We start from the raw sequence: 14,997 nt of genomic DNA, 5'->3' as shown, positions 1-14,997 counted from the left end.
CACAGCTGGGTTTTCTCTGTTCCTACCCAAAACCAGGGGCGCAGGGTCTCCCCTTTGAACGAGGCTGGTGGGAACGTGAAGATCTCGACCCCGGTGTCGGCATGGAGGAAAGTCACCAGCCCCCGGGCGCAGTCCAGACAGACCCAGATCCTGCTGGGGAGCGGGGACTGGGGGAGGAGGGTGCGGGGAGAGGTGAGAGACATGAAACGCCCTAAATGGTGCTGCACTGCCCAGATCCCTCTTTCAGGGCTCACGACCGTGCTCCCCTTCCTCTGCACAGACTCCCTGGCCACCCCAACACCCCACTGGGAATCACCTCCCACCTCCCCCTTCACCTCCACCTCCCAGCAGTGCCTCCCCTCCCGGAACCCCTCCCGGCCCAGCACGCAGCACCGATCACTAAATCTCTCCGGGGTGTCGGGCAGGTCGTCTTCTTTAATATCCCGATTCACGGTTCTCAAATCCTCTGACAGGTGAAGTTGGGAATGAGCCGTGTTTGGGTCCAGGGTCACCACGTCTGCAGGGGACAGGAGGAACCGCAGCATCAGAGCTCAGTCCCGGGCAGGTTTCACCCCCTCGGGGACAGGACCTGCCCCGCGGGGCAGGAGACTGGGCATCTCCTTCCTCCTCTCCATCCCCACCACGGGGCCGGCCCCAGCACGGCCACGGCCGAGCTCGGTCCCGTGGGAAGAGGCACCGGTGGGGCTGCAGCCCGCGCAGGGAGGAGCAGGACGGGGAGGCAGGGGCTGGGCTGGGCAGCGCACGGGGTCTCAGGGGGTGGTGGCTCCTCTGGGGCCCAAGGGGGTGACTCAGAATGGGGTGGAACGGCAAGAAAATGGGGCGAGATACAGCCCAGTGCCATGGTCTGGGGGGTCTGAGACACCTACACGACCCGGGATGGCCAGTGCCTTCACTGGCCACCCAGTTACACCTCCCACAGAGGGAAAGGGAGGAGAACCACCCATAAAATACAATAAACCACCCAATTACCTTGATTTTCAGGAAGCAGAAAACTTTCTCCATTCTACAAGGAGAAAGAAGAGCAGGTCACGTCCCACAGCTGGTGCCAAGGGACTCTGGGCCGGGGAGAGGGTCCATCCCGGGTCTGGTGTCCCTGAGCTGCCCACCCTCCCAGGCACGTCCCCTCAGAGTTCCCCCGGACTTAGAGGATACAGGGATGGAGGGGATGGGAGCTGGGAAAGGGCTGAGCGCAGAGTGCCTGGGAGACGCCACCAAGCCAGGGGGAGATCATGGAGACTCACCCAACAGCGCAGCTTGTTTCTCTGGAAAGGAAAAGAGAAAGAAATGAGTGATGAGAGGGGACAGAGCTTCCCATCCCATGGCTGCTCCTGCAGGAGCGCACAGACCTCGGGCAGATCCCAAACTCCTCCTCTTTAGGAAGGAGCCTCTGGCGTGGAAGAACGGCTCCAGGCTCACAGGGACCACCATCCCAAGGCTGGTACTCAAGGAGATGGGAAGGGGAGAGGGGACAACGCTGGTCTGGTGTCCCGGAGGTGCCCAGGCTCCCAGGAACATCCCCTTGGGGATTCCGCAGACACAGGGGAGCAGGGATGGAGGGGACGGGCAAGAGGGGAAAGGGCAGAGCACAGAGCACCCAGAAGAGGAAAATAAACCAGGAGAAGCTCAGAGACTCACCCAGCCGTGCAGCTTGTTCCTCTGGAAACAAAAAGATAAAGCACTGAGTGACGAGAGGGGACGGCTTCCCATCCCAGGGCAGCTCCTGCAGGAGCGCACAGAGCTCGAGCAGAGCCCGAAGTCCTTTGGTTTGGGGAGTGGGAAAAGACCCCCACACCCTGTGAATGGCCCCCTCCAGCCAGGTCACGTCCCACGGCCGGTCCCCAGGGACTTTGGGCAGGGGAGAGGGTCCATGCACTCTGGTGTCCCCCAGCTGCCCACCCTCCCAGGCACATCCCCAGGGGGTTTGCTGAGATCCAGGGGATGCAGGGATGGAGGGAATGATCAAGGGGGAAATGGCCAAGTGCAGAGTGTCCGGGAGAGGACACTGAGCCAGGAAAAGATCACAAAGACTCACCCAGCCGTGCAGCTCGTTCCTCTGGAAAGGAAAGAAAGGAGCAATGAGTGATGAGAGGGGACGGCTTCCCATCCCACGGCTGCTCCTGCAGGAGCGCACAGAGCTCGAGCAGAGCCCAAAGTCCTTTGGTTTGGGGAGTGGGAAAAGACCCCCCCACCCTGTGAATGGCCCCCTCCAGCCAGGTCACATCCCATGGCCAGTCCCCAGGGACTTTGGGCAGGGGAGAGGGTCCATCCCTGGGCTGGTGTCCCCCAGCTGCCCACCCTCCCAGGCACATCCCCTTGGGGTTTGCTCGGATCCAGGGGATACGGGGGTGGAGGGGACGGGCAAGGGGGGAACGGGCTGAGCAATGAGCGCCCAGGAGAGGACACCGAGCCAGGAGGAGATCACGGAGACTCACTCAGACGTCCAAGTTGTTCCTCTAGAAAGCAAAAAAAGGAGGAATAAGTGATGAGAGGGGACAGCTTCTCATCTCACAACTGCTCCTGCAGGAGCGCACAGAGCTCAGGCGGAACCCAAAGTCCTTCAGTTTGGGGAGTGGGAAAAGACCCCCCCACCCTGTGAATGGCCCCCTCCAGCCAGGTCACATCCCATGGCCAATCCTCAGGGACTCTGGGCAGGGGAGAGGGGACAACACTGGGCTGGTGTCCCCCAGCTGCCCACCCTCCCAGGCACATCCCCTTGGGGTTTGCTCGGATCCAGGGGATGGGCAAGGGGGGAAAAGGGCTGAGCAATGTGCGCCCAGGAGAGGACACCGATCCAGGAGCTGATCACGGAGACTCACCCAGTGCTGTGTCTCGTTTCCCTGGGAAGGAAAAGAAAGCACTGAGTGATGAGAGGGGACGGCTGCTCATCCCACGGCTGCTCCTTTTAGGCTCCTGCCCACACAGAGCTTGGGCAGAGCCTGAAATCCTCCTCTTTGGGGAGCGCAAAAACACCCTCTGGCTCCCATGAATGGAGCCCTGCGAGCTCATCCCAAGGCTGGTGCCCAAGGGGAGGGGAAGGGGGGAGGGGACAACACTGGGCTGGTGTCCTGGAGGTGCCCAGGCTCCCAGGAACATCCCCTCGGGCTTTCCCCACACCCAGGGGATACGGGGATGGAGGGGACGGGCAAGGGGGGAAAGGGCCGAGCACAGAGCACCCGGGAGAGGACACGGAGCCAGGAGGAGCTCACGGAGACTCACCCAGCCGTGCAGCTTGTTCCTCTGAAAACAAAAAAAAAAAAAAAAAAAAAAAGGAATGAGTGACGAGAGGGGACGGCTTCCCATCCCACGGCTGCTCCTGCAGGAGTGCACAGAGCTCGGGCAGACAACAAAGTCCTTTATTTTGGGGAGTGGGAAAAGACCCCCCCACCCTGTGAACGGCCCCCTCCAGCCAGGCCCCCACCTCCAGTCACTTTGGGTAGGGGAGAAGGCCCATCCCTGGGCTCGTGTCCCTGAGCAGCCCAACCTTCCAGGCACATCCCCTCGGGGTTTACTCAGATCCAGGGGATGCAGGGATGGAGGGGACGGGCAAGGGAGGAAAGGGCCAGACACAGAACGCCCAGGAGAGGACACAGAGCCAGGAGGAGCTCACGGAGACTCACCCAGTGCTGCGTCTCGTTCCTCTGGAAAGAAAAAGATAAAGCAGTGAGCGATGAGAGGGGACAGAGCTGCTCATCCCACAACTGCTCCTGCAGGAGCGCACAGAGCTCGGGCAGATCCCAAACTCCTCCTTTTTAGGGAGTGAGAAAAGACTCTCTGGCAGGCAGGAATGGCTCCCTGTGAACCTGGAGTGATCCCAAGGCTGGTACCCAAGAAGAGGGGAGGGGGAAAGGGTCCATCCCTGGGCTGTGTCCCCGAGCTGCCCACCCTCCCCGGCACCTCCCCTTGGGGTTTCCTTGGATCAGGGGGTGCAGGGATGGAGGGGACGGGCAAGGGGGGAAAGGGCCGAGCACAGAGCGCCCGGGAGAGGACACGGAGCCAGGAGGAGCTCACGGAGACTCACCCAACCGTGCAGCTTGTTCCTCTGGAAACAAAAAGATAAAGCAATGAGTGACGAGAGGGGACGGCTTCCCATCCCACGGCTGCTCCTGCAGGAGCGCACAGAGCTCGGGCAGAACCCAAAGTCCTTCGGTTTGGGGATTGGAAAAGACCCCCCCACCCTGTGAATGGCCCCCTCCAGCCAGGTCACGTCCCATGGCCAATATCCAGGGACTCTGGGCAGGGGAGAGGGTCGATCCCTGGGCTGGTGTCCCCCAGCTGCCCACCCTCCCAGGCACATCCCCTCGGGCTTTCCCCACACCCAGGGGATACAGGGATGGAGGGGACGGGCACGGGGGGAAAGGGTCGAGCACAGAGCGCCCAGGAGGAGATCACGGAGACTCACTCAGACGTGCAAGTTGCTCCTCTGGAAAGCAAAAAAAGAAGCACTGAGTGATGAGAGGGGACGGCTTCCCATCCCACGGCTGCTCCTGCAGGATTGCACAGAGCTCGGGCAGACACCAAAGTCCATAATTTTGGGAAGTAGGAAAAGACCCCCACACCCCATGAATGGCCCCCTCCAGCCAGGTCACGTCCCATGGCCAATCCTCAGGGACTCTGGGCAGGGGAGAGGGTCCATCCCTGGGCTGGTGTCCCCCAGCTGCCCACCCTCCCAGGCACGTCCCCTCGGGGTTTCCCCACACCCAGGGGATACAGGGATGGAGGGGACGGGCACGGGGGGAAAGGGCCAAGCACAGAGCACCCAGGAGAGGACACGGAGCCAGGAGGAGGTCACGGAGACTCACCCAGTGCTGCTTCTCGTTTTCCTGGAAAGCAAAAAAAGACATAATGAGTGATGAGAGGGGACAGTTTCTCATCTTATGGCTGCTCCTGCAGGAGAACACAGAGCCATCTGAACACAGAACCTGGAGCCATCCCAACACTGGTGCCCAAGCAGCGGCCACGGGGAGAGGGTCCATTCCTGGTCTGGTGTCCCTGAGCTGCCAATCCTCCCAGGAACATCCCCTCGGGGTTTCCACACACCCAGGGGATGCAGGGATGGAGGGGACGGGCAAGGGGGGAACGGGCTGAGCACAAAGCCCAGGAGAGAACACCGAGGCAGGAGGAGATCACGGAGACTCACCCAGTGCCGCGTCTCGTTTCCCTGGAAAGGAAAAAAGAAGCACTGAGTGATGAGAGGGGACAACTTCCCATCCCACGGCTGCTCCTGCAGGAGCGCACAGAGCTCGGGCAGAGCCCAAAGTCCTTCGGTTTGGGGAGTGGGAAGAGAGCACATGGCTCCCCAGAACGGCTCCCTGCGAGCCTGGAGCCATCCCAAGGCTGATGCCCAAGGAGAGGGGAGGGGGAAAGTGTCCATCCCTGGGCTGGTGTCCCCGAGCTGCCCACCCTCCCCGGCACATCCCCTTGGCATTTGCTCAGATCCAGGGGATACAGGGATGGAGGGGATGGGCAAGCGGGGAAAGGGCTGCGCAATGTGCACCCAGGAGAGGACACGAAGCCAGGAGGAGATCACGGAGACTCACCCAGTGCTGCGTCTCGTTTCTCTGGAAAGGAAAAAGAAGCACGGAGTGACGAGGGGGGACGGCTGCTCATCCCATGGCTGCTCCTGCAGGAGCGCACAGAGCTCGGGCAGAGCCCAAAGTCCTTCGGTTTGGGGAGTGGGAAGAGACCGCCTGGCCTCCCCGCAATGGCTCCCTGCGAGCCTGGAGCCATCCCAAGGCTGGTGCCCAAGGAGAGGGGAAGGGGGGAGGGGACAACACTGGGCTGGTGTCCCCAAGCTGCCCACCCTCCCAGGCATGTCCCCTCGGGCTTTCCGCACACCCACGGGATACAGGGATGGGAAAAGGGGGAAAGGGCCGAACACAGAGCGTCCAGGAGAGGACACCGATCCAGGAGCTGATCACGGAGACTCACCCAGTGCTGTGTCTCGTTTCCCTGGGAAGGAAAAGAAAGCACTGAGTGATGAGAGGGGACGGCTGCTCATCCCACGGCTGCTCCTTTTAGGCTCCTGCCCACACAGAGCTTGGGCAGAGCCTGAAATCCTCCTCTTTGGGGAGCGCAAAAACACCCTCTGGCTCCCATGAATGGAGCCCTGCGAGCTCATCCCAAGGCTGGTGCCCAAGGGGAGGGGACAACACTGGGCTGGTGTCCTGGAGGTGCCCAGGCTCCCAGGAACATCCCCTCGGGCTTTCCCCACACCCAGGGGGTGCAGGGACGGAGGGGATGGGAAAAGGGGGAAGGAGCTGAGCACAAAGTGCCTGGGAGAGGACACCGATCCAGGAGCTGATCACGGACACTCACCCAGTGCCACGTCTCGTTTCCCTGGAAAGGAAAAAGAAACACTGAGTGATGAGAGGGGACAACTTCCCATCCCACGGCTGCTCCTGCAGGAGCGCACAGAGCTCGGGCAGAGCCCAAAGTCCTTTGGTTTGGGGAGTGGGAAAAGACCACCTGGCTCCCCAGAATGGCTCCCTACGAACCTGGAGCCATCCCAAGGCTGATGCCCAAGGAGAAGGGAAGGGGAGAGGGGACAACAGTGGTCCGGTGTCCCCAAGCTGCCCACCCTCCCAGGCACGTCCCCTCGGGGTTTGCCCGCACCCAGCGGATACGGGGATGGAGGGGACGGGCAAGGGGGGAAAGGGCCGAGCACAGAGCACCCGGGAGAGGACACGGAGCCAGGAGGAGATCACGGAGACTCACCCAACCGTGCAGCTTCTTCCTCTGGGAAGGAAAAAAAGAAGCACTGAGTGATGAGAGCTTGTCATCCCACGGCTGCTCCTGCAGGAGCGCACAGAGCTCGGGCAGACAACAAAGTCCTTCATTTTGGGGAGTGGGAAAAAGACCCCCCCACCCTGTGAATGGCCCCCTCCAGCCAGGTCACGTCCCATGGCCAATCCTCAGGGACTCTGGGCAGGGGAGAGGGTCCATGCACTCTGGTGTCCCCCAGCTGCCCACCCTCCCAGGCACATCCCCAGGGGGTTTGCTGAGATCCAGGGCATGCAGGGATGGAGGGAATGATCAAGGGGGAAATGGCCAAGTGCAGAGTGTCCGGGAGAGGACACTGAGCCGGGAAATGATCACAAAGACTCACCCAGCCGTGCAGCTTGTTCCTCTGGAAAGGAAAGAAAGGAGCAATGAGTGATGAGAGGGGACGACTTCCCATCCCACGGCTGCTCCTGCAGGAGCGCACAGAGCTCGAGGAGAGCCCAAAGTCCTTCATTTTGGGGAGTGTGAAGAGACCCCCCCACCCTGTGAATGGCCCCCTCCAGCCAGGTCACGTCCCATGGCCAGTCCCCAGGGACTTTGGGCAGGGGAGAGGGTCCATCCCTGGGCTGGTGTCCCCCAGCTGCCCACCCTCCCAGGCACCTCCCCTTGGGGTTTGCTCGGATCCAGGGGATGCAGGGATTGAGGGGATGGGCAAAGGGGGAATGGGCCGAGCACAGAATGCCCGGGAGAGGACACTGATCCAGGAGGAGATCACAGACTCACCCAGCCGTGCAGTTTTTTCCTCTGGAAAGGAAAGAAAGAAGCACTGAGTGATGAGAGGGGACGGCTTCCCATCCCACGGCTGCTCTTGCAGGAGCGCACAGAGCTCAGGTAGACCCCAAAGTCCTTTGGTTTGGGGAGTAGGAAAAGACCCCCACACCCTGTGAATGGCCCCCTCCAGCCAGATCACGTCCCACGGACAATATCCAGGGACTTTGGGGAGGAGAGAGGATCCATCCGTGGGCTGGTGTCCCTGAGCTGCCCACCCTCCCAGGCACGTCCCCTCGGGGTTTGTCCTCACCCAGGGGATGGGGGGATGGAGGGGACGGGCAAGGGGGGAAAGGGCCGAGCACAGAGCAGCCGGGAGAGGACACCGAGGCAGGAGGAGATCACGGAGACTCACCCAGTGCTGCGTTTTGTTTCCCTGGAAAGCAAAAGAAAGACATAATGAGTGATGGGAGGGGACAGTTTCTCATTTCATGGCTGCTCCTGCAGAGGCACACAGAGCTCAGGCAGAGCCCAAAGGCCTCCATTTTAGGGAGTGTAAAAAGACCATCAGGCTCCCCGCAAACCTGGAGCCATCCCAACGCTGGTGCCCAAGGAGAGGCCAAGGCGAGAGGGTCCATTCCTGGTCTGGTGTCCCCGAGCTGCCCACCCTCCCAGGCACATCCCCTCGGGGTTCCCTCGGATCCAGGGATGGAGGGGACGGGCAAAGGGGGAATGGGCTGAGAACACAGAGCCCAGGAGAGGACAACAAACGAGGAGGAGCTCACGGAGACTCACCCAACAGTGCAGCTTGTTCCTCTGGAAACACAAAGATAAAGCAATGAGTGGTGAGAGGGGACGGCTTCCCATCCCAGGGCAGCTCCTGCAGGAGCGCACCGAGCTCAGGCAGAACCCAAGGTCCTTCAGTTTGGGGACTGAGAAAAGACCCCCACACCCTGTGAATGGCCCACTCCGGCCAGGTCACGTCCCACGGCCAGTCCCCAGGGACTTTGTGCAGGGGACAGGGTCTATCCCAGGGCTGGTGTCCCCACACTGCCCACCCTCCCAGGCACATCCCCTCGGGGTTTGCTGAGATCCAAGGGATGCAGGGATGGAGGGGAGGGGCAAGGGGGGAAAGGGCTGCGCACAGAGTGCCCAGCAGAGGACACCGAGCCAGGAGGAGATCACGGAGACTCACCCAGTGCTGCAGCTTGTTCCTCTGGAAAGGAAAAAAAGAAGTAATGAGCGATGAGAGGGGACGGCTTCTCATCTCACAACTGCTTCTGCAGGAGGAGACTTAGCCTGGGCCAGTAAAGAGGCAACAGAAGCGCAAGGGGATGAGTGGAGGACACCCCTTCCCATAAGCACCAGCCTGGGACAATGAAGACCTGCAGCTCAGTCTCTGCACCCCACAGCGATCCCCGTTTCTTCCCATGAGCCAGGATACCTCCCATACCCCGTTCCCAGCCCCAGTGCTCTCCAGTCCCCTTCTGGGCTCCATCAACCCAGACCAACGACCACAGGGCGATCAAGAGCCACCCAGAGCCACGTCCCTCCCAGGGGGCTCCTTTCTCAGGAGGCTTCACTGGTGGCAGGGGCCAGAAGGACTCACCCAGCGTTCTGGACAGCCCCACTGCAAAGCAAAGGCAGAGGAAGAGGAGGTCAGGAGAGCAGCTGCTTCATCGGCGCTAACATCTCACCAGGGACTCTTGCACCGTCCCACCAGCCAGGTGCTCTGGCCACGCTCCCTGGCCTCCCACCCACGCCCCGGATCCCTGTCCCCATCCTTCCTGTGCCCAAAGAGCTTCTTTAATGAAGGCAAAACACCTTTTGACACGACTGTCATCCCCTTCTACATACGTCCATGGGCCAGGGCTCGGCCTCGCTCCACCCCGATCCCCTCCATTCCATCCCCCCGTGACAAACTCACCTTTCCTTCGCCAGAGATAAGCGATGACGCCAAATAATGCCACTAAAAGTAGGAGAACACTACCCAGAGCTGCCATCCAGTGAAGGGCATTGTGGAAAAAGGGAGCTGAGAAACAAAAAAAACATGGAAAAGTGCTCATTTTATACTCCTGTGTATCACGAGAAGCAAAAAACCAAACCCCCACCCTTCTAGCTCCTAAAGCCTTGTGCTGGGAGCCCCGGGCTCAAGGGGACATCGTCCTCTCCATTCCCACGGACATCCCAATGCTCCCCTGAAGCCCACCAGACTCAGGTTACCTCTTGCGCTAAAATTCACCTGTGGGGGCATCCCCTCCCATTCCCCCACCCCCCGCACGTTTCTCCAGCCCCCCGAGATCAAACCGCCCCCGCCCCCCAAGCACAGCCAACCCCAACCCCGCTGCCATCCTGCACCTGAGATGTGCAGGGACGACGCCTGCTCCTGCTCCAGGCGGCTGTTCCTCACCACGCACGACAAGTTCCCATCGCCCTTCCCGCTCACCACGACGACATCTTGGATCTCAAACAGGCCCCTCTCGTCAGAGGAACGTCTCTGGGAGACCGAGGGCAGACGCTGCCCGTTGGCAGCCTTCCACAGCACCTGCGGTTGCGGGTACCAGCCGGCCGATCCACACACCACCCGGATGCCTCCGTCCTGGTGAGCCTCCAGAGAGAGGAGAGGGACGGAGCCCATGGCTGGGGGAAGAGCCCGCCGTTGGGCTGAGTTAGGGATGGACTCGGCTCAAAGGCAAAGACTCAACCCCGTACCAGACACATCCCATTGTCCCGAGGGGGCTGTGGGACCGCGCACGTGCTCCTCACACCACCCAAACCACCCCAACGTGTGCAGGAACCGGAGAGCATTGATGCCCAATGACCCCACATCGCCCATAAAACAGCCCGGCAGAGGAGGACCCAGAGGCCGAGCAAGGTCTCTGCCCTCTCCCGGCCTTGTCCAAGAAGCCCTGAGGCTTCCAGACGAGGCGCCAGGTCTCCTCCGGCACAAACAGCAAAGGCAAAGCAAGGATCCAGCTGGTGGGACCTGGGAAGAGGGCTCTTCCCAACGCCAGGCACAGCGGTAGCTCCCATCCTGGGCTCGCTTGGCAGCCCAGGCCCTGAGCCCAAGCAGCTGCTCAGCAGCTTCTCCCCTCTGCCCTCACAACACCTCGAGGACACCACAGAGACACAAAGCCACCTCGTTTGTGCCACTCTGCCCCCAAAAACACCTCCAGCACCATGTCTGTGCTCCTTCCTGGGCAGGCATGGATGGGAAGGGTCCCCTTCAACCCGACCTCTTTCAAGGTCCATTGGCTTTGGCATTGGATGGATGGACGTGAGGGTGGGACAGAGGTCTGGGAGGGACACACCAACCCAGGGACACCTGAACCACCCCCAGGAAACACCGCACCTCCCACAAACCTGCCACCTCCAGGTCCACTGTAGCTTCTCCATAAGAGGCAGCATCTCTCACAGTGCAGACGTACTGGCCATCATCAGAGGGTCTCACCCCAGTGAGTCGCAAGTCCAGGGTCCCATTGGAGAGACCATCTCTGACCAACTCTGTCCTTCCAATGTATTCCTCCATCTGTGCCCCATACAGGTCCTCTCCATTTCGGTAGAGATGCACCGTTTCCGAGAACCGGTACCGGATCCACCTGATCTCCAAGCTCCGAGCGTCCGCGCGTGGGGACAAGTGACACGGCAGCACGACGTCCTGCCCCACGGTGGCAAGGAGAGGTTGGTCTGGTCCCACCACTCTGAACTCAGCTTGGGGACGGAGAAGGACACAGAGAGACGGAGATTGTGCCCACGTTAATTCGGGGCGTTGCATGGCAAGGGGCAAGCATGGCGTGAGCAGTGCCCGCTCCATCCCGCGGGCGTCGCTTTGCCCTCCCCGTGCTCCAAAGAGCCTGGAGAAACTGGAGAGGGAGTGGGAGGACTCCAAGGAGAAGGAGGTTCCCTGGGAGTGGGAACCGCTCCAGAAAGTCACCCCCAACCCCAAAAATAGCCCCCAGCCCGGCCAGCCCTGGGAGAAGGGACAAACGCTTCAGGGGAGCACTGCGGGACGGGACTGAAGGTGTCCCAGGGCAAGGGACGTGGGGGTGGCATCAAGAGCCAAAGTGAAACCCATCCGCGGCCCAGCTCTGGGCTCAGCTCCTCCTGCCCCACGGCACCTCCCCTGCCCCACATCTGCCCCCCGCAGCGGGCTCAGCGCCCCCAGCCCTGCAGGATCCCTACCTGATCCCAGGCGGAGCACGTGCAGAGTCAGGAAATAACTCAGGAGGCCGCTGGGGCTGGCGGGGAACCCCATCTGCGGGCGCAGCTGGAGAAGAGGGTGGGAAGGGAGGCAGAGGGAGGGCAAGGGGGGGTTAGAGCCGCCGGGGAGGGGATGGGGAAGAAGGGCTGCACCCGCCCCCAGGGAGGCTCCAGAAATCCCACCAAACCCCCCGCACCCTGCCGTCGGGAGGAACCGTCGGTCGAGGGCAGGACGGGCCCACGCCGCGGCTCCCGCTGCAGCCCCTGCTCTGCCCCACTGCCCTTCCCCAGCATTTGCGCTGAACCCCTTTCAAGACTTTAAATTAATTAAAGGTTCTTAATGCCCTGCAGAAAGGAAATTCACTCACCAGACGGGTACAATCTGCGGGGGGCACCTGGTAACTACCAACACCTCCAACCTTTGCCCAGTTTCCAGGTGCAGAATTATGGTCTTCGGAGTGACTTCAGGGTCCACCCCCCTGTGGCGGTGTGCTCTCCCCTTTTCCCCTTCCCCCCCCCACCCCCGGCTCCTGCTCAAGCCATGGCCATCAGCGGGAGTTGTGACGAGTTGCACCTGAACTGTGGGAGACGGCCGGCAGCATGACCAAAACCCTGTCTGGAGTGGGAACCTGGGCATCTTCTTCCCATGAGAATACGGCAATAGGTCAATTCTCCTACTCCATAAACAGTGGACAGCCCAAGAGCCCTTGGAGCTCTCCTGCACGGCAGCGGCTGCACGACAGGCTCTCCTCTGGAGCGGGGACGCTCACTTAAGGTTCTTCTCCTCGAGGCCGAGAGATTCCTTGCCACAACAGATTCTCAGTAAGTGACTAATAGCCTGCTAAACTTTGACATCTTAGCTAAGGGATCTAAGGATTGATTGCGCGTATAGAATCCTTTAGACATAAACCGTTGACCAAGTCTGGGACTAGGATTGGATCCAGCCGCAGCCAGACTCCTCTCTGAGAAGGAGTTTAGAAAGCCAGGGGGTCCTTTCTGAACCTCGGGACTCAACGGGAGGGTCTCCCTGAGAGCTTGTCTGACCCCGGCCTCTGTGCAGTAAATAATCAAGTGTGCCCTGGCATCGAACCTCGTAAAACACTGTCGCATTCACTGCTAACTTTGTTAAATCACTGTTTTATGTTAATAAACATTTCACTACTTCTCTCTTACAAGTGAAGTTCTTCACTCCGCCCGCAACAGACCCTGCGGTGACACCGGTGTCAGGCCACCAGGGCAGAACAGCCCCAGGTCTGGACATTCCCCTCCAGCCCCACTCACCCAGCTGAGCCCCGCAGCCCGGCCTCCACCAGCCCAGGCAGAAACCCCAACTGCCAGCAGCTGCTGGAGCACCAGCTCTCCGTCCTGGCAGGCAAATGCCAACGCCCGGCACAGGAGAGCGGCAAGAGAGGCTCCGTCTGCACCAGGGCACGGGGCTGCTCTCCCCAGAGCTGCTCCTGCGCCTTTGCACAAAGCGGCTCCTGCAGCCCGGTGCCACGATTGTGAAACCGACTCTTCTGGTGATTTAGGAAAAGCGTCACCTCCACCAACAATCCCCGGGAAAAGGAAATTCCAGCGCCCGCAGAGACGGGGACTGCGCAGGGCGGGCCCGGAGCCCAAAGCCCCGGCGGCACCAGGCCCTCCCAGGAACCCAGCGTGGCCCCGGGGAGCCCCGCCGACGGAGGAGCCCCAGCTCAGCCGGCGGAGCTCCGGGCAGCAGCGGGGCCCCGCGGGGGGAGCGGCTCCCCGGCCCCGCACGGAGCCGGGCCATGAAGAGCGGGGGCGCACGGGGAGCGCCAGCCCGCCGGGCTCCCTTCCCCGCAGCCCCGCACCGAGCGGACGGCACCCACCCGCCGGCTCCGGCCGCTCCTCTCCCGGCCGCCCAGCCGTCTCCGCCGCCGCTCACACTCTCCGCCGCGAACTGAGTGAGGGGACGGCATTTATACCCCCGGCACGGCCCGCCCACCGCTCCGACCAATCAGCACGCAAGGACGAGGAGTGGCGGCAGGGGCAGCCAATCGAAGCGCCGCCTTGAGCTCCCCTCAGGAGCTGCCCCTCGCCTCACGGTCCGCCCCGGCCCAGGCGGCGCTGGGCGGTTTCCGAGCCCCCCACGGGAACGGGGACGTTCTCAGCACGGAGACATTAACCCCGACCTCTCGCGTGTTTCCGCCATCCCTCCTCGGCGCGGGTCCGAGGTACGTGCCGATCACACAAGGCGACTCCCAGCTGGACCCAGAGCCGTGGCCGTTCCCGGCGACGGCCCCCGGCCCCTGCCCGTGCCCAGAGCGGGACGCCCCCGACCCACCCAGCCAGGCCTGGACAGGCTGGAGAGATGGCGGAGAGGAACCTCACGGAGTTCAACAAAGGTCCTGCCCCTGGGGAGGAATAACCCCCTGCACCGGGACAGCTCGGGGCTGACCTGCTGGAGAGCAGCTCTGCAGAGAGGGACCCGGGGGTCCTGGTGGACACCAAGTTGCCCATGAGCCAGCCAGGTGCCCTTGTGGCCAGAAGGCCAGTGGTCTCCTGGGGGCAGGGATAACCTCAAGGGACGTCACCCTCCCCCTCTGCTCTGCCCTGGTGAGGCCACTTTTGGAGCACTGGGTGCAGTTCTGGGCTCCCTGGTTCAAGGAGGAGCAGGAGACCCTCCCAGACCCTTCCGCATGGCCGTGGAAGGTTGGACTTTGCTGTCTACCAGGTGCCCACCAAGCTGCTCTCTCCCTCCCCGCTCAACTGGTCAGGGGGAGAAGATACAATGAAAAGCTGGTGGGTCGAGATAAGACCAGGGCGACCATTCAACAATTGCCATCACAGGCCAAAAAGAAAGACTCAACTCGGGGAAATTCATCCCCGCTCCCCAGGCTGAAGAGCGAAGACCCCTTACAGCCAGGGGAGACCCTGGAGCTGGGTCAGGCAGCTCGATCTGCTCCCCGCGTAACAACCAGCAAAAGGCGACGGGTGACAGTAGCAGGCGACTCTTCTGAGAGGAATGGAAGCACCCGTCTGCTGACCTGACGCACTCTCTGGAGAGGGGTGCTGCTTACGGAGGCGGGGGATGTCATATCAGGGACGTCACCGAGAGACTAACGATCCTCGTACCGTCCGCTGACCGTTATCTGCTGCTGCTGTTTGACGTGGGCACCAGTGATGCCGCTGCATCAAAAGGAGCGTGTCCGGCAGAGCAAGGGGGGGGATTCTGCCCCTCTGCTCTGCTCGGGGGAGACCCCCCTGCAGTGCTGCCTCCAGCTCTGGGGACACCAACAGCAGAAGGACACGGAGCTGCTGGAGCGG

The 14,997-nt window shown here is 61.7% G+C and overlaps 1 protein-coding gene across 2 annotated transcripts; it reads right to left on the bottom strand.

Moving 5' to 3' along the window:
• Positions 1-28: 28 nt before the first annotated feature.
• On the bottom strand, positions 29-13,619 carry LOC134507826 (butyrophilin subfamily 3 member A2-like). 2 transcript variants are annotated; one of them, XR_010068957.1, is made up of 29 exons: positions 13,560-13,619; positions 11,692-11,776; positions 10,873-11,220; positions 9,868-10,149; positions 9,437-9,541; positions 9,119-9,139; positions 8,705-8,725; positions 8,305-8,325; positions 7,925-7,945; positions 7,525-7,545; positions 7,127-7,147; positions 6,736-6,756; positions 6,337-6,357; positions 5,950-5,970; positions 5,559-5,579; positions 5,159-5,179; positions 4,821-4,841; positions 4,421-4,441; positions 4,040-4,060; positions 3,639-3,659; positions 3,238-3,258; positions 2,838-2,858; positions 2,454-2,474; positions 2,054-2,074; positions 1,657-1,677; positions 1,263-1,283; positions 991-1,024; positions 394-517; positions 29-167 (listed from the first exon to the last, which is right to left on the bottom strand). XR_010068957.1 is itself a non-coding variant. In XM_063318745.1 (28 exons), exons 2-27 carry the CDS (start codon positions 11,762-11,764, stop codon positions 999-1,001), a joined length of 1,275 nt encoding a protein of 424 aa, XP_063174815.1. In that variant the 5' UTR covers positions 11,765-11,776; positions 13,560-13,619; the 3' UTR covers positions 386-517; positions 991-998. The 2 variants fall into 2 exon arrangements, 1 of the variants encoding a protein (XP_063174815.1); XM_063318745.1 differs by lacking the exon at positions 29-167 and having other exon boundaries at positions 386-517.
• Positions 13,620-14,997: the final 1,378 nt, after the last annotated feature.

Source organism: Chroicocephalus ridibundus, chromosome 28, assembly GCF_963924245.1.
Source record: "Chroicocephalus ridibundus chromosome 28, bChrRid1.1, whole genome shotgun sequence".
In the NCBI taxonomy this organism is placed as follows: Eukaryota; Metazoa; Chordata; class Aves; order Charadriiformes; family Laridae; genus Chroicocephalus; species Chroicocephalus ridibundus.
This window is presented reverse-complemented; position numbering and strand designations above follow the sequence as displayed.